General features: G+C 49.8%; 1 protein-coding gene across 1 annotated transcript; it reads right to left on the reverse strand.

Annotated features, from left to right (window-relative positions):
• Positions 1-1,839: 1,839 nt before the first annotated feature.
• On the reverse strand, positions 1,840-14,648 carry Efnb1 (ephrin B1). The gene is made up of 5 exons (XM_055605103.1): positions 13,737-14,648; positions 5,187-5,464; positions 4,287-4,379; positions 3,965-4,090; positions 1,840-3,725 (listed from the first exon to the last, which is right to left on the reverse strand). The coding sequence occupies exons 1-5, from the start codon at positions 13,862-13,864 to the stop codon at positions 3,313-3,315; spliced, it is 1,038 nt and encodes a 345-aa protein (XP_055461078.1). The 5' UTR covers positions 13,865-14,648; the 3' UTR covers positions 1,840-3,312.
• Between the last annotated feature and the right edge of the window lie 12,105 nt (positions 14,649-26,753).

Raw genomic sequence — 26,753 nt, forward strand, 5'->3', positions numbered from 1 at the left:
TTGTCAAGCACTGGACCCCTCCCCAGGAAGACAAGAGGCAAATGGGGGGAGTGGGGAGTAGTACAGTCACATGCTTCATTCTCACGGTCCTTATGACCCTCTTCAACTGGTGTATATTTGGGGTAAGTTACACCTCATAGGGTTTCAGTTCTCTCAGTCAAATATGAGGTAAGAAATTTCCCTACCTGTCACCTTCACAGGGCATCTTCTGCAGCTCAGGGAGACAGACTATGTTACCAATTTAGAAAAAAGTGCAGGTAGGTTCCTGGGGATGGTCCCTGTCTATATACCACACAGCATAGTAAGCAGTACTAGCCACTGCATTCATGCCAGGAAAAAGCTTGCCAGCAGCTTTTCTGGGCTTGGGTAGACTGCCCAGACTTTCCTTGGTCTTCTAATTTTTCTGTATATTCCCACATCTTACTTCTGGGATCCTAGCCTCCATTCCCCAACCCCACCCCTTCACTACTGGGGCAAAGGCAATTGACACCCTAGGCCAGGTTTGGGGACTGCAAAAGGACACTCTATTGGAAAGTACAGGTTAAGACTCATCCGAGGTCAGTCAGAGACAATAACCTGTCCAGAGGTGAGAGACCCCTGGCCCAGGTTGGGCCCCACTCTGGGCAAGCAGTCAAATAGCAGAGGCCTGATCTGATCCAAGCACTTCCTTTGGTTAATGACAAACCAAGTCATCAGACTCTGCCCCAGCTGGCTCCAGCAGCACCCCAGACTGGCCCATCCCTATTTTAGCCCAGTCTCTTTCCCCTCCCCACCCCCACAGTCTTCAGGCTCTCCTCCCCCTTCTTTCTCTATGTGCTCCTCACTTACCAGGGAGCTAGGCCAGCTCTTTGCCTGTTCCATTGGGCTTCCGGGGCTGGATCCCTTCCTCACCTTCTTTCCTCTATCACCTCCTCCTTCTTTCCTCTATCACCTTCTTACCCATTTTTAGCTGGTGGGATCTCACTTGTCCTCCTCCCCTGATATCTGTCTTAGCCATTGCCAGAGGCAGTCCCTTGACAAGGCTCAAAGGCTGCTCTGGGCTCTGTAAGCCTGTACCTCTTGTCAAAGGATGGAAACCAAACCCTGTTTAGGACCCTCACCACACTCTCTAACCTGAACAAGTTAGTTGCTCATCTGCCTGTGGAAGGGAGCCTGGACACTCAGAGCTGCTCTAGCTTTGGGGCTTCCACTGACAGCCACGGTGGCACCCCTGGTGTGGCTCCATTGTGAAGACAGGAAAAGGAAGATTGTTTTGGCTGAGAGGCGAAATGGGCAGTCTGAAGTGCCCCGAGTGCCCAGTGGGCCATCTTTGGACTTTGTTTCTCTCCAGCTCCTGGTATTCTTGGGGCAGGACAGGGCTTGGCCTGCCAGCAGGTTCCACATTTAGCCCCAGCCAGGTGGTGGCAGTACCTGCTGACACACCCAGGTTACCCGTGGGAATACCCCTCCCCATCAAACCCTTTCTGCCTGAGCCTTGTTGCCAGCTTGGGCAGATGCCTATGGTCTGTGCCACAGAGGTGACAGGACAGACAGGGTGGAGGGATAGACTCAGGCTCCATGACAGCAGATCAAAGAGGCAGAGACACTTAGTTGGTGGCAAGCAGCAGGGAGGGCATGGGCACTTTAAACCTCTTACTTCACAGGACAGCCACCTGCCGTGATCATCTCTGGTTCAGCAAAGAAATTCTCTCACATACAAGCGCAGGCACACACATACACACTGTAACACTTCATTCCTCGACATCATGACACTAGTTTACACTCATTTCTCCATGTGGTTAATTTTTTTTTTTTTTTTAGTTCTCAGTTTTTTTTTTTCTAAGAAAAAAGCAACAAGAAAATAATTCAGAGTTTATACAAAACATCTTTACATTATTTCTTCCAAAAAGACTAGTATTTACACAAATGGCAACAGAAACAAAAACAAAAATCCCTCCCGACTGCCACCTGGAAGGGGCTGGCTGTTTTGCTACCTCTCCCACCTGGCACTGGGGTGGGCAGCTGGCCAGGAGGCAGTGTGGAGGTGGGTGGTGGAAAGCCCAGCTCCTTGCATAGCAGCCCTGGGAGTGCCTGCAAGGCGCACTTGAGTAAGGCAGCCTGTTAGCAGCCGTGCTGGCAAGGAGCTGGGGTCAAAGTGCACTGCAGGCTGGCCCAGCCCCAAGCAAGCCTCTTCCTCTTTCGAGGCCCCAGCTCAAAAAGTAGTGGGGGGCAGTGGGAACCATATTGAGTGAGTGAGGGTTTGTGTGCTTACTGGAACTAGAACCCAGAGAAGGAGCAGGCCACCTGGCCTTACACCCGCTTAGATCTCCATCTTGAACCTCTGTTTCCCCACCAAACCAAAGATGCCAAAGGTGAGGAGAGAACAGGGTGGTAGTGGTGGTGGGGAAACTCTCAGCTCTGCAGGGCAAATAGCCACCTGGGCACCTCACCTCCCTCCACCCCCCATGAGGTCATCTGCCTGCAGCAGCTCTCTTGTTCCCCAGGCAACAGCCAATTAAGACATTAATTACCGTGAGAGTGAAGGAGGCAGGAGATGCCCAAGAATCCCACAAGGAAGGGATTTTTTTTTTTTTTTTTTTTTTTTTTTGTAAAAGGGTGGTAGTCACTATCCTACTGCTAGGAACAGCATTGTATTATGAGGGTCAGAAGAAGAGGGTGGGACACCTTGCCCAGTGGCAGTCTCCTCTTCCCTCATAGGCAGAAATAGCCCTGGCTTACCCTCCCCCACTCTCCTGAAATACTGAGAAGTCTATAAAAGAAATGCCATCCTATGCTTCCTGGCTGGCCACATCCTGCCCCAGGCCCACTTATACTCCGTCAGGCCAGACTCAGAAAGCCTGGGGAGGGGCTGCCTTGTACATTTTTTCCTTTTTTTTTTTTTTTTTTTCAAAAAACAGATGAAAATGAGTTGACAATTTAAAAAAAAGTGAACACAAAAACATTAAAAACAGTGATGATAGTGGACAAGCAGTCCTGGATCGAATGGGTAAAGGGGATGAGGAGGGGGCAGGGCCAGGGGGCTATCTCCTTGCCTTTAGTCCATCAGTGTCCAACCCTGCCCTCCAAGAAAGGGCACCCCCACAGAGCCCAGAGGCCTGGCCAGAGGGGGAAGGCACAAGAGCATGTGGATTGGGGGCACAAGCACCCCACTCCGAAGCCCAGGGGGCAGGAAAAATGGGGGATTATAAAAGCCAAGAAACTACAAAACTAAATATAAAGGTGGGCACAGCTGGCAAGGGGAGGGGTGTGGGGGAAAAGAGAGAGGCCAGTCCAGGCCATGTGTCCCGTAGAGCCTGAGACCATGCTGGATCTTTAGACCTTGTAGTAGATGTTTGCCGGGCTCTGAGGTGGCATCTCCTGGACGATGTAGACAGGATGCCCGTAGTCCCCACTCACTTTCTCATAGTGGGGGCAGTAGTTGTTCTCTGTAGTCCGTAAGGGGATGATGATGTCGCTGGGCTCAGTGCCTGCTGTACCACTAACCCCTTTGGGACTGGCTAGGGTACTGAGGGAGAGGGCAGCCGCCCGCTGCTGTGTATGCTTGCGATGTCGCTTGCGGAGCTTGAGTAGTAGGACTGTCAGAAAGATGATGATGAGCAGGAAGATGACACAGCCAGCACCCACAGCTGCGAACAATGCTACCTTGGAGTTAAAGAAGCTGTCAGAGTCCCCGCTGCCACCGCCACTTGCACCTGGGCCACTCTTCTCTTCCTGATTCACAGTCTCTGAGGAAAGGGAAGGGAATCAGTGTTAGGCAGGAGAAAATGATGCACTTGATGATGGCAGCACACAATACCACCTCGGAGCTGAAGAAACTATCTGGGTCCCTGCTGCCAAGCACATGCACCAGAGGTATACAGCATGTATACCTCCCCGAGGAGGGGAGGCTGTAGGCCCTTCTTTAGATCCAGGGCTGAGTGGGTACATGAGCAATGCCCTCTGCAGAATATCTATACATACTTACCATGCTTGCCATCAGAGTCACCCTGGGGTCCCCGACCAGGAGCCTGTGTGGCTGTCTTGACAGTGTTGTCTGACTCTTTGCTTGGCCGGCTGGTAGTCAACTGTTCAGGCATCACAGCATTTGGATCTGAGGGGAGAGGGAAGACTGATGAGATGAGATGGAGGACTCTGCCAGTATAGTTACCCTCAATTACATTGGGTGGGCTAAGAAGGGCCTGACTATTAGAACTCTGTCCCTCTAACCCTCTGAGCATTTCCCCACTAGCAACACACCCCAAACAGCTGCCAACATGGGTGTCCCAAAGGCCTAACTGGGCACTCACCTTGCCCAACCTTCATAACAATCTTCATAGTACGTGTACGGCATACGCCTCCCTCCCGGTTCTCCAGCCCTTCCAGGCTCCCATTGGATGTTGCTGCAGGAAAAGGCAGAGAAATCAGAACCGGAAGAACAATGATCAGGAGTGGAGCAAGGCACACCCTTCTACCTCCCACCCAATAGGAAGTAACTCAGCTTGCCATGCCCATAAAGAGTCCTCCTCTGCTAAGGACACTCCTTGTGGTTAGGCCTTGGTCCTGGGGCAACACTAACTTGCACCTTCTTTTTGGGAGATGCTGCCCAGATGAAAAGAACCACTAGAAAGGCTTTGTCCTAGACTGGAAGGAATCCTACAAAAGTGTGAGCCAAGCCAGGCTAAAGTCTCTGTCAACTTATCCCATTAATTCCTTGTGTGATCTGAGGGAAGGTCCCCATGTACCGCTTTGTGGAGGTAGCGCAGAGGAGGAGGACAGTGGCTAAAGATTGAACCAGGGCCTCCCTCACACATGCTACTCACACATTATCACTGAGCTATATCCCTAACCCTATTCACCTCTTGGGGCCCTAGACCCACTCACCCCACTCCTTGTAAAAGGCAGAAAAGCTGGCTAATCCCAAAGGATTCTGGCAACGCTGCCATTCAAGAAAGGCAGAAAGAGCAACATGGCAAGAATGCCTTTCCCATCCATGCCCTGCAACCAAGACAAGCCGTAGTGTGCTTCCTGTTGGGAACAGAATTCCAAGGCCAGGCACAGCATGCTAGTCTTCAAAGGGGATCAGATCGGGTGTGTGCAGGTAGTATCACTGCACGGCTCGGAAGTTGCCTATCCAAAGTCAAGGAGGCTGCAGAAAGGCAGAGAGAAAGCCTAGTGAAAGGGCCAACAATGGGTGGGTGCAGACTCACATGTAATGTAGTAATCATGGTACTTTTTGAATTCCAGGCCCATGTAGTTGGGGCTGAACTCCTGGAACTTGATGGTAAAGCGGATTTCCTGCTGCGGCTTGTTGCAAGTGACCAATATATTGGGATCAAGCACAGTGCTGCAAGCAGCTGCCTGCTCTGGCCGCACCAGGTACAGCTTGTAGTACTCGTAGGGCCGCCCTGCTTCTGCTCGGGGGCAGATGATGTCCAGCTTGTCTCCAATCTTCGGGTAGATCACCAAGCCCTTCCCACTTAGGAACCTGCCCAGAAGAAAGAAAATGGTCAACCTCAAGGTTGGGAGCTCTGGCTATCCCAGAACCAGGCATATGACAATGAAGGACATACCAGTCCTTCTGGGTGGAGATAGCAAATCTCTACCTTCTGCCCTTCCTTTATCCTTGGGCTGGGGGTGGGGAGACAGAAGCATACTGCCAGCAGGGTGTGGAAGGGGTGGCCCACAGGCAAGGCTGCCAGGCTTTCAGTGCTTTGCAGGGTGGGGCAATGGCTTGCTAGGGGAGCCCTTTTGTGTTAATGGGGCATTTCCGCAGGGGGGCTGACGTGGCCAAATGGGCCAGGTACCTGTGTGTCAGGCCCAGACTGCCTGGAGGTGGTGCCCTATTCCCCATACTTCCCAGCACATTCACATTCCTTCAAAGGCTACTTGCTGCTAAACACACACACAGACAGACACAGAGAGAAAGGAAGAAAGAGAGTGAGAGAGTGGGATAGAGAGAGAGAGAGAGAGAGAGAGAGAGAGCGAGCCCACACAAGTCTTAGCCACAACCCCCACAGCTCCCAGCCAAAGGCTAGGAGAGCCCAACCTGCCTAGAATCTGGCCCCCATCTTGCTAATCTTGGGCATGATGGGGAGAGACAGAAAAAAGCAATGGAGCCAGGATCTGATGGCCCCATCTCTGGTTAGGGGCAGCTCTACATGACCCCCAGTGCAAGAGCCTAAATCCCCAAACTTAACTAGTCTCTCACTCCTAAGATGACTAAAGGAAGTAAGGAAAGGGTACTTCTAGCAAGGATAGCAGATATTAATGTAAGACAGGACCACAGGAATCCCACATATCTGTAATCTAACCTCTTACTTCTACACTGCAGCTACTACAGATTCAGATTCCGAGAGGAGATGACTAAATGCCTTGAGCCGGGCTTCACTATCTAATCTGGAAATCACAGTAAAAAAGTGAAGCTCTGTTAGCCATTTCTCAGCTTGTGCAGGCAGAAAGAGCATATGTTGGAATCAAATTCCAAAGCAAGGCCCTTTGCTAGCTCCATAGCCTAGGATAAGCTCTTTGAACTTCAGTTTCTTCACTTATAAACTAGCGCTCATAACTCCTAGAATTGGGGGTAGATGAACACCTAGAATACAGTAGGTACTCTGATCCCCTAGATGGATTGAATCCATCTAGGGAATCAGATATCAACATTAAGTTCTGTGGTTTCTTAGGTAAGATCTAGAAAGAGAAGATACAACTTGATTGTCATGGACTTGATTGTCTGGTTTGGACCAAAAGAGTAAATAGCCCACAGTCCAGCCATAGACAGCTCCAGGCTATCTGTAGGTTACATGTGAAGATGCTGCTTCACGTAGCCAGGGTGGGAGGCATCGATGGAGGAAAAGACAGCTTATCTGACCATAATACTGTGATGCTCTGAACCGGTTCATACAAAGATCAGAATGAAGGTAGGTACTAGGTGAATGATTAAAAAGTTGGTACATAGTAACAGTGGACAGTAATGGGAGAGACAAAAATCCAGGCTTGCTGATGACTCCTACAGACTGCATGGGAAAGAGAAGAAAGTATCAAAAAGGTAGAAAAGATATCCAGGGCTTCATGAAAATTCCTCAAATGCCGTAACAAGCAGTGTGAGTCTCGTGCCCTTGGTGATAGATCTTCTAGCAGAAAGAACAATGGAGGCCTAAAGGTAACACATACAAAGAATAAACTAAAGGGTGTCATTTGGTGTGTTGGTACAGAACCCCAGCTCACAGACTACTCCAATAATGTTCCATCTCCTGAGGGCCACAGCACAGTAGGAACAAGCAATGAAGGTATATTGAAAGCTCTGGGAAGAAGCCTTCACATTGTCAAACATGCCCTTACATCTTACTAGGCAAGGAGGGGTTTTGACTAAGTAGCTAAAGCAGATGGGGAAACAAAACAAAACAAAACAATAAAACCAGCCCTCCTTCTGAGTCATGTGATGTTCCACCAAGCCAAGAGGTACCATCTTGATGTACAGGAGGGTCAAAGCCAGAATGAGGTGCTTTGTTCTTTGGTCTCTAACTCTACAGCTCTGCAGCAGACAGAATGTAAGCAAACAGGGCATAGAAGCCCAAGTAAACATTTGAGATGGAATGCCCTCATCCTTTTTTGCCATACAAAGCCCACAAGTTTCACCAAAGATTCTGTAATCCTCAAGGCATTATTTTTTTTTTTTACTTTTGTCTGGTCCTCCCCAGGTGTCAAGAATAGACCATTTCTAACACTTCAGAGCTCAAAAGAACCCTAGAGACCAAGCCCAGGCCCTTAATATGAAGAAATGGATGATCAGAGAAACATTTCTATTGAGGAAAGCCCAAATTCCTCAAGCTTTAGCAGGACCTCAACAGTGTCTGATACTTATATCATTGCACCCCAGCACAACATATAAGTGCAGCTACACAGATGACATGAACATGGGAGACAAACAGTTCACTTTCTTAACCACTTGGCCTCAGCTTTCTTGCTAGAGAAATGTGTCTGCTCTGGTACAGTCTTCCATTGCCATCCACTCAGACTCCAGAGCCCCAGGACTGAACAGAGCTTTTAGCTACTTGGAGTTCTACTTTGAACCCAGACACATTGAGGAAACAGATGTCTGTATGGTAGGGGGAGGGGAAGAAGAAAGGACTATTGCCCCCAGCACCCCTCAGAGTGTCTCCAACCTCAGTGAACAGACTTCATAAATATGCATCAGCTTATTTGCATAGCAGCCGGCTGAAGAAAACTCACCTTCTCCTAAAGTGTGGAAAGGAAAGGAGTCTAATGAGGCCTGCATTGCTGACCCCAATCCCACGCTTTCTTAGCATCTTCCCCTAACTGGACAAATTCCACGCAGGCGCAGGCCCATGAGAAGTCCCAAAGTACATGGGATCACAGGGTTGGGTGTATAGCCAGTGAAAGTGAAGCCCAAAGCCAAACACAATGTTACTGATACTTTAATAGGGGCAACCTACCTATCTCCCCCCTTTCTTACCAACTTATGAGTGGGAGGAGATGAGGAGGAAAAGGTCGCTAACTTAAACACTTTAGGCACCACCTTTCAGAAAGGACTATCCACCCCTCCCCATCATCAAGCCAAGCTTTCCTGCCTGGGGCCACCCCCAGACAAAGCCCTTTTCTAGAAAATAAGGGGATTGACATGGCCCTGCAGGAAGCCTAAAGCAGGTCGCCATAGCAACCCGAGGCCTTCCCTCCCTAGCCTCTGATAGCCCTGGGACCCCAGGGAGCCACCCAAGGGAGTAAAAGGACTTTAGGAAGGCAGCTGGAACTATTTCAGTTCCACTCTTGTGGCCGGCCCTCTCCTTTCCTAGCCGAAGTCTCTCCCTCAGCCTTTCTCATTAGAAGTGCCACTGTAAACTACTCAAAAGGATACTGAGCTATGAAAAGCCCATAGGGTCTGGGCTCCAAGTCCCTGAAATGATGAGAAAGGAATGGTCCTCCCAGATGCACCTTTAGTCCATAAGCTTCTTTCTCCCTTTCTGTAAGCCACCTACAGGGTAAGAACTTGCAGCTGGGATACTTCTGCCTAGAAAGCTCTTCTTGTCCCACAAGGCCTAGACTTTCCCCCTCCAACCTTTTCCTCAGGCTCTACCAGAGTGGTTTATGGGAGAGTCCGATTCCCAGCCATAAAAGTCTAAATGTGGTAGAGGACTCTAGCCACAATTTCAGTTTGGTGACCCTACCACTACCAGGCCTAGTCTCACCCCAGGATGGCAATACTTTTGAGGGACAGACCCCAAGCCAGAACTCAAGTCTGCTCTCATCCCAGCTAGGGTAGGGAGCCCCCAAATTAAAGGCTCCTCTTTCACTCACCCAGATCCACCCAGCCCCAGAGGCAGCAGGAGCAGGCCTGGCGTGTCCCAGCAGTGCCGGCCCAGGCGTGGGTGGGCAGGAACAGCAGCTGGGCCCTGGCACACACACAACTCTGTTGGAGGCAGGCAAGCCAGAAGAGTCCTAGAGGAAGTCACCCTCCCCACCTACATGAACTATGCCCGCCTCTTTGTCCCACCTGACCAAAGCTAGTCTACTGGGGTTTAAACCACAACCCCCACCCTGCCATGTTTTTACTGGAGTTCCTAAGAGAGATTCCTGGCTCAGAGAGGAACTAAAGGAGCTACTCGGAGCTGGGAGGGGCAGAGTGCCAGTCAGCAAATTGGGCTAGGTCACCTGTGCAGGGTGCCCTAAGATCTAAGCCTAGGAAAGTCAAATGAAGAAGAAGCTGGACCACGACTATACCACACAGGCAGAGCCTGAGTCATAAAGCAGATGCAGGCCAGCCTGGGAGGTGAGAAGGGAGAATCCAGGGGCAGAGAGGTCTGGTTCAAACCCCACTTTGAATTCCTGTTCCTCACAGCAGGATGGTATGGAAAGAATGGCACACCACACAGTTCTGCCCGATTCAACAAGTCACTGGCTGACTTCAGACAAGTCAATTCCCCTTTCTGGGCATATGCCTCCTTCTCTGGAAAATGGGGCCTATGCCTACTTCCCAGGGCTGTTGGGAGTACCCGATGAGATCATATATGAGAATGCATTGTAAGTAGCAAGGTACTACCTGCCTATTACTTAGCATGCCAACCACAGTATCATTTAGAAGTAGCAAACTGAAAATGCTTATACTTCTGGCTTGCTGGCACCCTGACCCCAAACCACCACCATCAAATCATACGGCGGGGTGGGGGGCAGGGGGAGGGACTTTAACAGTCTAAGAATGCTGTTGGTGAGAAGGCCCCTTACAATCCCAGAGTGAACTGTCCCCCAAACCTGGTATTCCCATGGCAATCATTAGCCTCCGGGTTGGCCTACCAAATCCATACATAGCCCCAACCCCAGAAAACAGTGCTGCACAGCAAACAGTATCCAAGGTCCAGCCATCCCCATGCATCTAAGCTGGTAAGGTAACAGAGGGCCCCAAGAGCCCAAGGAGAAGAAAGAAAACCCACAACTTAGTCCCCACGTTAGCTTCCTCACAGGCCCTTCCAGCCCTTGCCTAGCTTCCCTGGGTGGGGTCATGGAACAGGAACCTTTAGGAACTTCTGGGTTCCCAGGCCTCTCTGGCTCTCACCTGTGGCTAATCAAACATAAAACAGAATAGTCAGGTCCCTAGCCACTCTGGAAAGAAGTCCCTTGGCCTGGCCTCCCCAAGACTGTGAGCTAGAACAGCTGTGAGGGGGCTGGGACCAACACTTTAGCTTGTAACAGGCAAGTATGGGTTGGGGTCTGCAGCTGCCCCACCCATGCTGGATGGAGTCAAGGGTCTTGGATGCCAAACTGAGGCCTCCCACCCCCATGGTTGGGAAGGTTTGTAATGTGATCTCAAACACATTCCCACTCCTTGGAGGTGGGGGAACCTGAGTGGGGGCCAGTATAGGGTCAGAAAGGGACTGAGAAACTGAACTGCAGCAGCTGGACTTGCTTGAAGACTCAAGTGTGAGGCTTAGCAGCTTCCCCAAGTTCCTGAGGGGAAGCAACTGGGGAAGGTGGCTGCCCTGAGACCATTTAGGACATGCTCCTCCCTGCCTGGCCCCCAACACGCTTGCTCTGATTTCCACCAACCTTCAGTGGGACCAAAGCCATCTTCCCACCCTATACTCTTGGGGCAAATCTGAGAGGAGGGGCCCAGGAAGCAGGAACTCCTATCACGCAGGGAGTGCCACCTGGACAGCCCCCAGGAGCAGCTGAGGAGATAGATAGACTGGCAGACTTAAGCCAGCCCTTCCAGCTCTCCTGGGCTGAGGCTGCGTGTGCCCTGGAACCTAGAAACAGACCCTATCACTTCTTTATTTTGATTTTTTCCCAAGGAGGAAGCAATTAAGCAGGGTTTACGGGCACTGGGAGATTTTTAGAGGGAGGGGTACCAGCTCCTGACAGGGCTGAGGAGAGGGGACCAAAAGCCAGGAGTGGAAGAGGGGAGGGATAAGAGAAAATGAGCCTGCGAGGGAGAGCACGGGCATGTGCGAGAAACAAAAGGACTTGAGGGAAAAGAGGCAGAGAGTGACTAAGAGTGAGAGGGAGTGTGAGAAAGGGAGAGCAGGCGAGCCTAGCTGGAGAGGGAGGTGAGCTCCACTCTCCCAGGGTGTGAGAGGGCAACAATGCCGGCCTGAGAGAAAGAACTCAGGCAGGACATACAGAAGTGGAGTTACAGTGTTCATTAGAAAAGCTGTGGGGGGCAGCCTGAGGGTTGGGTCTGGTGACCACTGGCAGCCCCCCACAGCTGAGGGCAGTCCCTGGGTCCTGTCCTCCAGTCCTGCACCCCGTACCAACAAATGCAGACATAGACTGACTGCATTACAGACCCCTGGGCATAGATGAAATGGGGGTGGGGACCACCAGGATCAGTCCAAACTGTTTCCAGGATCTGCTCAATTATAGGGTAGAATCTAGGAGGTTCTACTGAGTCCAAAGTCAGTCTCAACCCCCAGGATGCCTCAGCTTGAGGTGGACAGGATGAGACCAGAGGGGACACAGCTTTCTCAAGCGTGCAAACTGCTCTAGAGCTCTAAAGGCAGAGAACACATAAAGAGGGACGCTCTCATAGATCTTGTTTCTCCCAGCAACCTCAACTCTTGTCCAGCTGTGGTGTTGCACAGTATCTTGCCCCAAGAGAGCAATTAGGTCACTCCCATGAGCCCTTAGGATGGGCTACCCTAGGAAGGATTGTAATTCTCCTAGCTAAGAAGCATTTCCAGCTTCCACCCTTACAGCTAAAAACTGGGCACTTCACAAGATTTCCCCCATGGGCTTAACAGCCTAGAGGGTCCCCAGAAAAACTTGAGCCCCAGCAGTTAAGGCAAAGTGACCAAACAGGCTTCTCAGTAAGTAGAAATCCCTGCCAGTCCCTTTCCTTGTATGGCGGGAGAATTCTCTACCCTGACCCCCCTTTAGCCACCAAAGGTAACAGGACCCTACCTAAACCCAAGGAGAAAACAAGAAGCCCTCTTCTCTCACTTTAGGGGTGAGAGATACACCATCTCCAAGACTAAAGGGGCTAACGCAGTCAAGAACCTAGGAAGTTAGCAGGGAACCCACAAGAGTGGACAGGCGAAAATTCTAGAAACAGGAATCTGGATACATAGAAGGGACAGGTCAAGCCAGTGCGACACCCCCCCCCCCACATACACACACACACTGGTTTTCCACTAACTCTGTTGTGCATACACTGCCCAGACTGTCAGAAAAAGGGAAGAGCGATTATGACCCTGAGTTCTGAGTCCTAGACTCCAAAAGAGAAAAAAGGTCCAGAGGTCGCAACAGCCTAGGCTACTCCCCACTAACAGCCCAGAAACCACTGAGCCACCGCCCTGAAAGGTGTGTGTTGTTTAGAGATGGGAGGGGGCAGAGTTGGGAAGGAGAAGAAGAAAGAAAAGGACCTCCTTTATATCACTACCCCACCCCCAAACCATTGGAGAAATATAAGCACGGTTCTCCAGACTTGGGGGGGGGGGGGCGAGGACCTGCCTGGACAGGAATCACACGTTCCACACCCACCTCCCTCGCTGGCTCCGCTACCATTCTCAGCCCTGGCTGGCTCTAGAAGAAGCTCTGCTGTCTGGCTCAATTGGACCCCCGATGAGCGCTGGATCGAACCCCCTCCTCAAACAAACCCTCTTCCACTCCGCCCTTCTCCACCCGCCGCCTTTGTGAGCCTGGAAGCAGCGCCCGCCTTTCTACCTCCCCAGCAGGGAGAAACGGGGGGTGGGGGGGAGTGCAAGAAGAGACGGCAAAGAGAAAGACAGGGAGGCAAACAGACAGGGAAGAAAGACAAATGAAAATGGGAGCTGGAGAAAGGATACAGATGCTGCCACTCAGCCCCAGCATTAGGTCCCGAGCCGCCCTGACACCTAAGCAAAAGAGGAACCCGTGTTCTGGCCTGGATCTCACCCCTGGAGTGGCTGGGAGCAAAAACCTCCACGTTCCCGGGGCCCCGGGGTGGGCTACTTACTCGCCCCCACCCAGCTCTCGGGTGCGCTCTCGAGCGCCTAGACATCTTATCTGCCTGGTGTGACCATCGCGACTGGATCTGGGACTTGGGGAGGCTAGGGCCTAACCGAAGGGTCACAACCCAGCTAAGTGCCCCCACCCCACCCTTCTGCACCCTGCCCCGACTGCCCTCAAGAAGAAAACATTAGAAAAGGCCAGATATAAAATAAGGCGCCGCACCTCATACGGACACTCCCCCCCCTCACGCACTTGGGGTGCACAACCTCACCGAAAAAGTGCTTCCCACCCCCAGGGACCAGGACAGATAAGTTACTCACTTAGGGTTAAGAGAGGTCCAGGACACGGGCTCCAGAATCTTAGCCAACGGCGTGGCAAGCCGGCACAGCGTCAGCACGACCATCGCCACAAGCCACTTGCTGAGCCAACGCTGCCCAGGCCGGGCCATTTTCCCGGGAGCAGGATGCACTTCAGGATCCCCGGGCGCCTCCTCAGCAAAGCTCGCCTCGCCTGCCCGTGCCGCGCAGCGCTCAGAGCCACTCAGGCGCCCATCCTCCGCAGCCGCCGGCCTTGAAGCACTCCCCTCCCGCCGGCCTCGGGGTCGCTTTCCTGCGCCCGGCTGGCCAGGAGGACTCACTGGGCAGACGTCCCCAGCCCGCGCATAGGCTGCGGCCTCCGAGGACTCTGTCCCCTGGCCTCTCCGCCGCACCAGGCGCAACGGGGGCTCGCCGCCCCCCGAGTGATCCCGCCGGATTCCGAACGGCTCTCCCAGACTGTTTTGAGACTGCGAATCCTCTCCCCGACGGGGTCTCCCCACAGAGCGCTCAGTGGTTGCCCCGACGCCTCGACCGTCCTGGGATTGATGCCTCCGGGAAGAAGAGGGAGGTTTCTCCCAACAACAGGAGCTCGGTCTCCAGGCTTCCTACTGGGTTCCTCTAGCACGGACTCCGTTCCTCCGGAGCACAGCAGGACTCCGCGCCGCGCGTCCCACGACAGCTTCTACTTTAGCACCGGCTCCTCTCAGTGTACTTAAAAGACTAGTACGGCCCTGCCGAGCAAGCCAGTCCCATCAGTTTGCGCCTCTGAAGCCTCCACCGGGCAGCCCGGCAGCCCCGTCGCCAAGTCCTTAATCCATGGCGATTGAGCCAGAGTGTCTGCAGCCAGTGCGAATCTCACACCCCCCACATTGCTGTCCAGCGCGCAGAGACTCCCTCCGCAGCCGCCGAGCTTTCTACTCTCCTGCTCAGGCGAGCGCAAAGCCAACCCTGCTTCTTTGAACCAATAGAAAGCTCTATGGCGGGGTCCTTGCCCCATACCACGCCCACAGAGCAGGAAGAGGTGGGGCTTCGGGGAGCTCTTAAGGACGCTGAGCTCTCGATGGCACTGATCTGAATGTGGCACCGATCTCTTGCGGTTGTGGTTGTGTCCCGCTTAGTCTAGTTCCCAGGGTGTTCTTGGGAAGTTGGCGCTTCTCAAAAGCTGCTGGCCTGCTTTCCTCACACACCTGGTCAATACATTGCCCCACTGACCTAGACCAGACAAGCCCTGTCCCAAGTGCCTCCAGAAAGCAGTGTACAGGGACACACACACAGGGACACACATGCGCGCATGCACGTGCACACTCGTACTAGCCCCAGAGTCCCACTCTGTGCCCACTTCTATGGTCAAGTCAGCCTGCCTGCTCCCAGTCCAGTATGCACACTCTGTTGGACCCTCTTTCTGTCCTTGAAATGCACCCCTTCCTTGCACTGACCACAACAAAAGTGGTAGCTATGCGTGGTGGAGACTCAGAAAAAGTACTGTGTCCAAAGGGGAGGAGGAATTTATTTGCATCTAGGGACCAAGCCACTAAGAATCTCATCTTTGAGAGTGAACCCTTTTAGGAGCCTCCACCCTCAACTCGGGCAACAGAGATTTAGTCAGTCCTGTCTGAAGGCCCACTAAAGGGCCTGGGGTAGGCCAGTCACAAGAGGTCACAGAGAGCTCCAGGGCAGAGAGGAAAAGGAGCAGAGCAGAAGCCTTTTAAAAGAGCAAAAGCAGGCATCTGGGGCCTGAGAATCTGGACTGTAGCTTTTCCTGGCCTCGGCCTCACCATCTGCGTCTTTGTCTCCCAGCCCTGGCCCATTTTCTCCGCCCCTCCTTGTCTCTTTGCTTATAATTTGGCTCAATCCCATAGCTCAGACCCTCCCGGTCTGACCTACTCGCCTTGCTCAGGTCCCTGCGGACGTACCCACGTGCTAATGTCTCCCCCTGCTGGCCTTCTATAGACTTGCAGATTCCTGTAACAAGCGGAGGCCTCCGTTTCGGAGCCTGAAGTGCAAGCCTGGCACTCGAATGTGAGCACACAAACAAGGACAGGTATGGTACTAGCAAGAGCCGCCACTTGGTGTGAGAAAGGTAGGAAAGAGCTAGTGGAAAGATCTGGGTTTGGGTACTGCAAAGGATAGAAAGGCTTCCTATTTATGCACCTCTTCTTTCTCCCCCTTGGCTGTCTCCTCTTCTTCCTCTCCTCTTTCCCTTTTTAACGAATCGGGGTTCTAACGGGATCTCAGACCTACTAGGCAAGGGCTCTATCAGGAATTAAATTTCCGTTTCTTCTTGTTGCTTCTCCATGGAGATGATTGGCCGAGCACCATTCTTTACATGCTTTGCCGTTTATATGAGTTCCATGCCTATCATCTCACTCGATGGGAGATTGAGCTACTGGGTCTTTCACTGCATCATCTAATGATCTCTGTAGTTGTAGTGGGGACATCTACGTGGGGAAGATTGGGGAGGAAGAAGCTGAGCTCCTCCTACCTTTGGAGCCGGAGACCTTGTAACAATAGATGGCTCCGGGTACACAGTTTAAGGTCTCTGTGTTCCCATCTGGACTCAGCACTGGAGTTAAGTAGAGCAAGGAGAGATATGAAAAAGGTAGAAAGATATATCAACAGTCCATCTGAGACCCATGCCATTAAGAGACATCAAGACATGCATCTAGAAAGCAGCCAGATGTTTACAAAGTGTCTACTAGGCATCAAGAACCACATCAGATGATTTTCTTCCACCACACTTTGAAATCAATTTTGCTATCCCCGTTTTCACTTAAGAAGGAAATTAAGGCTCAAGGTTGAAGAAGCGACCTATCCCTGGGGGAATGGGTCTCAGTTCCTGGTGTCTCTGTCCCCTGTCCTACGGCCATTGTCTTGAACAATCCAGGTGAACCCACTGGCAGCCTCTCCGAGAGAACTTGCTCTCTTGGCCCATGGTGGGGTACAGGCTGCATGGTGCTGGGAAAACAGCTGCCTTCAGGCTGGCCAGATCGCTGCACTTCACTCACAAGTCTCACTTCACTCATGAGTCCTGGGAAGGGTCATTTATTTTGGCCCAAGGCCAAAGTTCTTCTCAGACAGGATCACTAGTGCTAAGCCCAGATCGGCCCCAGATTTTTCCTTTCCAAGGCCAACATGTCCTGAGGTCCTCCAGAGGACAGTCTCAAACTGAGTGGGAGATGTGGGAATGTGGCTGTGCTCCCCAACTTGGGAAACCTAGAAAGACAGAGTGATTTCTGAGTGTGACAACATCTCATTCTGGGCAGAGGTGACAGTGGAAGAAATGAGGACAGGACTCTTCTGTTCAGTGCTGCCCCACGCACAGCTCACCTCTGCTCATTCCACTGCGCTTCTGCCTAAGCCTACCTAGACTAGCTACAGAGACCTGAGGAGCACGGCTGGATCCACTTTCTGCTTCAGTCAGAGCCAGCAGCTGAAAGTTCCCACCCTTGCCTGACCTTAGCAGGTTCTCAATTGTAGTGATCCAGGTCCCCATCTAAGGGGAAAAAAAAAATAATTCCCTAGGAGAGCCTGAAAAGAAAGCAGAATCTGTGGGGAATGCTATTGTTTTATCCAAGCCCACAGACTGCCACAGTCCAAGACTCCTGGGTCACTGTGTCAACACAAACAGACAGATAGACAGACAGACAGACAGACAGACACACACACACATATCAGGATTCAAGACATTCTGTGTTTCTTAAGCACTGGCTAGGGCTGGTGATGTAAGCAATTTTTGTCACAGGAGTGTCAAGCATTGTGGGGCTTCAGGCCTAAGTGTGTAAAATACATATGGTAGCTACAGGAGATCTCAAGTGCACACACACACACACACACACACACACACACACACACACACACACCATTAAGATATGCCTTCTGGGCCCAGCTGCCCACACCCATAGGATGGAGGGGCAGCTAACTTTTAGCTCTATCCCCTTGGGCAATTCGCCTCACCTCTGCAGGACTGTAACTGGCCTGGAGGTCATACAAGGGTTAGCATCATACCTGGCCTACGATGGGCTTACTAAATGGAAACTCTCATTCTTCCACCAAGCCTCCCATGGAGACACTTTTATCCCTAATGACACACATTTATACCAGTTCACACAGGCTTTGTGTGCCACACACATATTTTCCAAGACTCTCTAGTCTCACATACGTGTGCGCATTCGCATGCAAGCGCCCCCTCTTTGCTGAGCAGCAACTGGCAAGGCGAGCTTCTGGCCTTACGGAACCTAGAGTCCATCGTTAGTTTCTCATAGTCAATGTACCTATGATGCAAAACCCTTTCCATTCCTGTGGATCTGGATTGTGCCCTTGACCTCTCTATGCCTGCCTTATACTCAAGACACAGAGCAGTGAAGTTAGTCACCCAAGACCACACCACCAGAAAGGAGAAAAGTCAGGCCATCTGGACAAACAACTTGACTTTCCTATCACAAGTCTCAGTTACTATCCTAGGGCTCTGAGCTAAGAGTGGTGTTTTGCTGAGCCATCAGGACCAGCCAGAGGCAACACCCAGAAAAATAATTGAAAGGTCAAGGAGCAAGCATCCTGACCGTAGATGCCATGCCAACTGGTGAACCCAACAAGTCTGGCCACCCTCCTCTCAACAGTAATCTCTGGCAACCCCATGCCCCTTGTCTGTCCCCTGAAAATTTCCTGCTTCTGCCCGTACCCTCCTACAGTTGTATATACCCACTCCCTCCAGACAAAGAAGAGCCACCTTCGTTAGATACCTCTAAGCCAGAAAACAGCAGGGGAGCACTTTCATGTGGTACTGAAACACCTTTGTTTAGTCCTTGCGATATCACTCACATTATGTATCGCCCTGCTTGAAACATAAAAAAGCTGTAAGCCTTGAGTTCAGTGTGATTGCAGCCTAGCCTCTGCTCAGCCATCTTTAGTTTGCAAGGGCCTCTGTCTCTCTTGTTCACCAGCTTAGTCCCCAGTCCTTCTACCTACAGCTGCTTCCATGGGCCTCCTAGCTGAAAGCAGCTGTTCTCCATGTTGGGCCCAAGCTAACTTCCTTCCTCCAGTGAATTTCTTGGCTTTCCCCAAGTGACTATCTCTAGATCTGTCTCCAGGGAGCACAGGATGGAGAGAGCCACACCCAATCTCCCCCTCCCCATCTGTTCTAGGACCCTAGGGCTGGCTACATAGAGCCTCAGGAATTATGTTTCACAGCAGCGGCCAGGGAATGTGGGAAGTGATTCCAAAGGCCAAAGGTTCAACCACTCTTTTCCTTTACCCCCTCCCTGTCCCTGTTCCAGCTTCATGCCTGGTTTATAGTTGTCTTCCCTGAGATCACCTTGATCTGTCAGGTGACAGCCTAGCTCTAGTCAGGCTGATAGGATGACACTAGAAATGAGAAGAACCCCCATCAAGTCCAGGCCCTCTCCCTACCTGTGTCTGTGTATCCTCATACCTTTTTGATCCCATTCTGGATTCCTAGACACTTGTCCCAAGTCTTTAGGCCCCATTCAGGCAAATGGCCTGATCTTGCATGCAAAAGAGCTTGGATAGGGCAAACAAAGGGCCTAGGAGAGCCTTGCCTAGCAGGTGGATGAGGCTCTGCCCTACAACTGGAGGCCTGGGCTTTTCCAAGGCACCATCCCTAGCAACCCAGCCCTCTTGTGTTGCACTGAACTGATGTCAGCTTCCTCTAATGATATCCTCTGTCCTGTCTTCTCTCTGGTGCAGCAAGAAGTAGTCCAGGTGGGGGGAAGCCTGTGGCATAGCACAGTGCCCCAGGTCACCTGGTGCTCCCTCACCCTGGTTACCTGGAGAAGGTATAAGGAGGGGAGAGGCCATTCATCACTGTCTGGGGCTTAGGAATTCAGGGGCAAGGAATAGTAGCTGTCCCCCCTTGTCACCAACCCCAGCCTAGTCCCCTATCTTAGAGGGGGTAGGGCAATGCTGCCTGGAGAAACAGTACCTTTGCCCAGACCGGAGAAAACACCTGACCACCCCCCCCCCCCGCCTCTGTGTTTACAGAGTAAAGTTGCTGTGGAGAGACAACCCAGGTTGAGCAAGCAACAAAGCATTCTGAGAGAGGCAGCTGTCAGGAAAATCTAATCCCAGGTAAACCTAACTTCTTGCCTCACACCCCAGCAAACAGGCTAAAGGGTCAGATTCTATGTTTTCTTCACTGATAACCACCGATCTGTGGGAGACAGGTCACAAGTTGCAGGGGACATGCTTGGACAGATAAGAGCTCTGAACCCACCTTGCCAGATAACTACCTGCAGATATATAGTATTTGGGCCCACTACCCCCACCCCACTGTCCTTGAGTCACATGGCTGACACTAAAACCTCCCCTCCCTGCTCACAATTTAGCCCAGGTGGGCTTTATACCCCATTCCTAACTCTACCTACTTCCCACAAGATCCCAGTTTCTTCCTAGACCTTTAGTTCCCCCCACTAAGCCCTGACAGCCAGGCCTCTATCTCCCCCAAACTGCCTAAGGACACCAAGCTAAAATGCTGACTGATGTCGATTAACAAGTCACCCAGGATCATCCCCTACAGAAAGTTTTCACTCACATTTCCCAGGCCTGGCTGGTCTTTCACAGCCCTTCTTCAGAATGCAAAGCATGTAACAGCCCCTGCCTTTTGACAAGGGCATGTGAACTTTCTTTTAGTATTTGTCCTGGGCAGAGATGTGAAGGTAGGAAGATTAGGAACCCCTGAAAGGAGAGTCCCTGAGGGGATCAGGGTTCCAAAGAGAAGAGAAGGAAGAGGTGGGTCTCAAAGGTTGGAAAAGGAGTTTTTGGGCAGGTGGGAAATCAAAGCAATGGAGTCATTGAAGAAATAATAGTTCCCGTTCCCTAGAAGCGTCCCTATTCTTCAAACTCTGTCTCCCTCCAGTGGTCACTTTGGGAATTGCATTCTCAAAGCTGACCCAGCCGGGAGCCTCGTGTCCAACAATCCAACAACAGGAGTTCAGGAATCTGCCAATTTGCAGTGCCGGCTGGCTGGGTCTGAAAGAAACTAGGAATGCACCCCCCTTTCTTCATACCCTTTGTTCCAAGATAAAAAAAAATCAAAGTATCAAGTCTATCTTTAAGCATTTACTTCTGGGTGGCCTTCTTGGAAGACGTGCTTGTCCTGCCTCAAAACACTGCCTGAAACTGCCATTTGGAGTCAGATTATTCATGTGCATCTTAGCTAGCCCATTAAATACCAACCTAAAACAGGACCCTCTGACTGTTTCTCCTTTATCTGTTGTGGCAAGGCCAAGGAAAAGGACTGACATACAGGTGGCACTCACTGATTGCTAATAGTGGTGATGGTAGTGCTGACAGTGAAAGCTACAATCAATCTACTGAGCGCCTATTATTGCTCCAGGTGCTTTGTATACATTCTCTCACACAAAATTTAGTTTCTAGACAGACAAAGAAGTCAGGGTTCTCAGAAGGTTAGCAACTTAAACAGCACCTTCTGCCCAAGGAGAAGCAAAACCTGAGGTTTGACACAGGTCTGTCTGGCCCTTAGCTAAAGGCATCTCCACCTTCTACATGACAGAGCTACCCCTTATCCTTGAAAGAAATGCAAGGATGACGGTTCCTAACAATGTAGCTGATGTGATACCCAATGAGGCTTGTGTAGTACCAGCACATAGAGGGGCCTGGTGTACATAATTTCCTCTGTCTTCCACCCCAGGGCCATTCTGCTCTACTTTGTCATTGGCAGAGAGACAAATCTCAGATTAGATGCTCAGTCTCCCAGATGATGCCAAACAAGGAAGCTTTGGTCAAGAAAAAGATTCCCATAGTCAGTGACCCAGGAAAATATCATAACTCCAGAGCCAAGGAGAGGGATTCTCTCAAAAGTTCATTCAAAACTCCTAGTGATTGGGCTGGAGAGATGGCTCAGAGGTTAACACTGGCTGTTCTTCCAAAGGTTCTGAGTTCAATGGCCAGCAAACACATGGTGGCTCATAACCATCTATAGTGAGATCTGGTGTCCTCTTCTGGTGTGCAAGCAGAACACTGTATACATAATAAATAAGTCTTAAACAACAACAGCAAAACTCCTGGGGATCAACATGGGTCAGTCCAGTTCACAAACACCGCTGGCCTTCCCCGGGAGTCTGCCATGTTCAGAGGTCTGAGACCTAACGAAACAGAAGAGAACCAGATTTGGTAATTACACATTGGTAATTACAGCAGTTTCGATATGAAAACAGGAGAGACAGAGCTTCAAGGTGAGCCCCGGCTATGTAGTGACTTTGAGGCTAGTCTAAGTGAGATACAGAGAGAGGGGGTTGGGGATAGGGAGTGCACAGAGACAGAGACAGACAGACAGACAAAGAGTTGTGTGTCCCCTGTCCTTGATGTTATGCTGTTGGCTAGCTCTTAAGCCAGCAAGTGCCTTACAAAAGAACCCTTCCCCCCACCCCAACAACCCAACCTTCACTCTTTTTTAAAGCTTTAAGTGTATGGGTTTATCTTAGGTGTATGTATTTGACTATAAATACTTCTGTTTGACACGTGTGTGCCTGGTGCCCACTGAAGTCAGAGGAGGACACTAGGTTTCCTGGAACTGGAACTAGGGATGGCTGGCTGCAAGCCACCATGTGGGTGCTAGGAACCAAAGCCCCAGCATCTGCAAAAGCAGCAAATACACGTTCTTAACTGTTGAGCCATCTCTCTAGGCCTCTGGACTTTACTCTTTTCTAGCCTTACTTGAGAAATCTTATCTAGGTGCAGCCGGATAACCCTGGAGGAAGCAGAGATAAGTTACTCCTGCCCAAGAAGCCCCTCCAGGAGGGTCTTTTCCGGAGCTCAGTAACTCCTCCCCTGCCCCCCTTTTTCCCCATCTCCCCACTGATTTGGCCACAGTCAGGCATTAAGGCCCAGAGCTTGGTAACTATGGTTCCCTCCTTTTTTTTTTTTTTCTTTATTTGGTGAGGAACACGCTGATTACTGCAGAGAACCTTAACTCTGCCCCTAGGGCCTCCCAGGACCCACTGCTGAACAAGAACACAGTTGGTGACACTCTCAGAAAGGACCAGCCATCACTGGCAACTCAACATCCTCCAGTGATTGACAGGCTCTCTTCCAGCCTAGCTGATTGCTAAACCTGATGGCACTTGCCCGCCACTCAGAAAACTGGCACTGCAGGTACTCATTAGAGGAGATGGGCTTCCATGCTGCTGCCCTGTACAGATGAAGTAGAGCCAGCAGCCTGTCCCAAAAGGTCAGCAAGCCTCCCTGACACTCTTACCCATTCCCCTGATGAAATAAATCAGTTTGCTGGAGTCAGTGGTGCCCGGATGGGTATTGTGGGAGCATATGCCATCCCATACAGTTCATCAAGGGTCCTGAACAAGGCAGGGTTGTCACCAAGGATTCACTGTGAGGAGCTAGGAGCCTTGTTCACAATCATGGCAAAGGTTGAATAACCGGTGAGAAGCATTTATGTGACAAATGCCATAGAAGGATTAGACCTTCTTGGCTGTCTTTGACCTCTTCGAATATTTGTTCAACATTTACATCACATTCCTGCTTTTCATTTTTTTTTATTGAAACAGGGGTTTAGAGTCTACATTACCTTCACTGTGTTATGGTTTTTAAGGCTATTTCTTATTTTTTGACAACTTCACAGAGATAGAATCTGCATGCCATGAAATCTACTCCTTTAAAGTGTGCAAATCCAAGGGCGAGGGTGCATCTCATGAACAGAGTGTTTGGCTATCTTGTGAAAGGCCCTGGGTTCCACTCTCAGCACCACAAAAATCAACAGTCACTTAACAATCAACTAAGCACCAATCAGTAGTGCTTAGGTCAGTACGTTTGAATGCACTTGGATTGCTGGTGTAAACACCATTGTAGAGTAATTTCAAAAGATTTCACTACCACCTTGATAAACCTATGTCCATTATCAGGGCCGAACCATCTCATTCTTCCTTCCCCTTTCTACCTCCTGGTAAGGCTATTTTTTTTTCTCAGTAGATTAGCCTATCCTGAATACATCATATAAATGCATACACCAGGTGCTCTTTTGTGACTGGCTTTTTATGCAGGACTTATTTTAGAGATTCGTCCATATTGGATGACATTACTACATGATATTCTGCTACATGGATGGATGATACGACTTTATCCGTTCGTCACTTAATGAACATTTGGATTGTTTCTACTCCTGGCTATGTTTGTAGCAGCTTTATTCATAATAGCCAGAACCTGGAAATAACCCAGATGTCTCTCAGTGGAGGAATGGATACAGAAATTGTGGTATTTTTACACAATGGAATACTACTCAGTAATTAAAAACAAGGAAATCATGAAATTTGCAGGGAAATGGTGGGATTTAGAAAAGATCATCCTGAGTGAGGTATCCCAGAAGGAGAAAGACACACATGGTATATACTCACTTATAAGTGGATACTAGGCCTATAAGATAGGATAAACATACTAAAATCTGTACACCTAAAGAAGCTGAACAAGAAGGAGGTCCCGGGGTAATATGATCAACCCTCACTTAGAAAGACAAATGGGATGGACATTAGAAGTAAAGGAAAACAAAAAACAGGACAGGAGCCTACCATAGAGGGCCTCTGAAAGACTCTACCCAGGAGTATATCAAAGCAGATGCTGAGACTCATAACCAAACCTTGGACAGAGTGCAGGGAATCATATGAAAGAAGGGGAGTTAGTAAGACATAGAAAGAACAGGAGTACCACAAGGACCAAGTATATCTGGGCACAGGGGTCTTTTCTGAGACTGATTCTCCAACCAAGGACCATGCATGGAGATAACCTAGAACCCTTGCTCAGATGTAGCCCATGGCAGCTTAGCATCCAAGGGGGTTTCCCTAGTAAGGGGAACAGGGACTGTCTCTGACATGAACTCAGTGGCAGGCTCTTTGACCTCCCTCCTTCCCGAGGGAGGAACAGCCTTGCCAGACCACAGAGAAGAACAATGCGGCCAGCCCTGATGAGACCTAATAAAGTAGGGTTAGATGGAAGGGGAGGAGGACCTCCCCTATAATTGGCCTTAGAGAGGGGCTGGAAGGAGATGAGGGAGGGAGAGAATGAGGGAAGGGGTTAGAGCTGGGATACAAAGTAAATACTGTAATTAATATAAAAAATAAAAAAAGAATCACATTGTGAGGCTGCAGAGATTCTTCAGTGGCAGAAACACTGGCTGCTCTTGCACAAAACATGTGATCTACTCCAGCATCCACATGCTGCCTCACAGCCATCTGTAACTCCAGCCCCAGAGAAAACGATACTCTCTTCTGGACAAACACACACACACACACACACACACACACACACACGCACACACGCACACACACACACACACAAACCCTGATGAGATTGAAGAGCTCCACCAAGAATGAACATTCAAGGACAAGGGTTCATGGAGTGGCCAGTGGATTGTGGGGATTGGTGAATTATTTTATCTTCCAAATAAAACCATCAGAAAGCACGAAAAAAGAACCCATCAAGATCTATAAAGCTAAAATCTCAGTTTGAGTCCTGAACCAGAAAGAGTAAATGTTCCCACAGAAGCGCCTCCAGGAAGATAAATGCTGTTACTTAGGCAAGGACCAGGCAGTCCTTTGTTCTCCTCAGAAGACATTCAAGTGATTGGCTAAATCTCATCCACCTTAGGACCAGCAACATGCTTTACTCATTCTACCCACTTATATGTTAATATTGGGGCTTAGTGGTGAAGAGTTCTTGCTGCTGTTACAAAGGACCTGGGTTGGGCCACGAGACCAACATGTTGGCTCATGGTCATCTGTATGTAACTTCAGATCCAGAGCATCCAGTACCCTCTTCTGGTATCCTCCAGTAAATGGCATGCACATGGTACTCAGATGCACATGCAAACACTCATACATATAAAAAAATCTTAATGCTAACATCATCCAAAATCCCTCACATAGAAATATCAAGAATAATCATTTGGGTTTGGTGGTATTGTTATTGTTATGTTTTTTTTTTTCCTTTTGGCAGCAAGCTTCAAGGTTTTATTGTACACCAAGGGAGGGTCCTATGCCTTCACCAACCTATTCCCAAAGATTTAAGTAGTTACTACTCTGAGATTCCTTAGCAACTCTTCATGATTTTCATGTGGGCTTTTGAAGATAATATAATCAGGAAAACTCTTAAGGTTTTCTTTCCTTATACACAGATACCATTAGTAACAGAATTTAATTTTACATAGATATTGAAAATTATACTAATACTTCATCACTTACTATTTTTATTTTCTTCTAAATTTCTTTACTAAATATCTTCTTTGTCCTCCTGAATTCTGACTCTTCATTTCCTGGTGAATATAATATCTGTGCCTTTCTTTAGATTTTTCTGTACCTTTCTTGTCAATGAAGACTTTTCAGGGGATATAGCTTTAGAATTCAGATGACAGAGCCAAGGAGTCTACATCTAGGGACTAAAGCCAGTGGGGAAAGAACATGCTTGAAGTCTATAGAACCAAGTGGGATCTCCCATCTCATGTAGCAGAAAAGAAAACAAGTGAGAAAGATATGAAGATTCCAATAAAGGGTTGGGAAAAGAACGTGTCCCTGGGAACTCAAACATTAGGTGAGTGAGATATAGAGATACTGGAGCACAGCTTAGAGGAAATGAAGTGGGTTGTTTGTTTGTTTGTTTGTTTGTTTGTTTAAAACAAGGTATTTTTATGTAGCCAGGTTGGCCTTTGAACTCTTGATCCTCCAGTTCAGTCTCTTGAGTTGGATGGATTATAGGCACCATACCCACCTCCCAGAATAATGTTGGATTAAGCAGCTGTACACTACATGGCCCAGTCAAGTTAAAGTGTAAACTTAATCATTAAAAGTCCAGCTCTTGTTATCTTGTCACCAATACTCATCTCCTTAAGCCAAGTTTAACCTTCAAAGACAACTTAAAAAGTCATAATGCCACCCAGCACGATACAAAGATCCTTTGTACAGCCAAAAATGCACTAACCCTTTCTTCAGAAAAGAAGGTAAGGCCTTTGAATGATGCTATCTTCTCCAGACATCTTGTAACTTA

This window comes from Psammomys obesus, unplaced genomic scaffold, assembly GCF_907164565.1.
Source record: "Psammomys obesus unplaced genomic scaffold, mPsaObe1.curated_primary_1811, whole genome shotgun sequence".
NCBI classification, from domain to species: domain Eukaryota; kingdom Metazoa; phylum Chordata; class Mammalia; order Rodentia; family Muridae; genus Psammomys; species Psammomys obesus.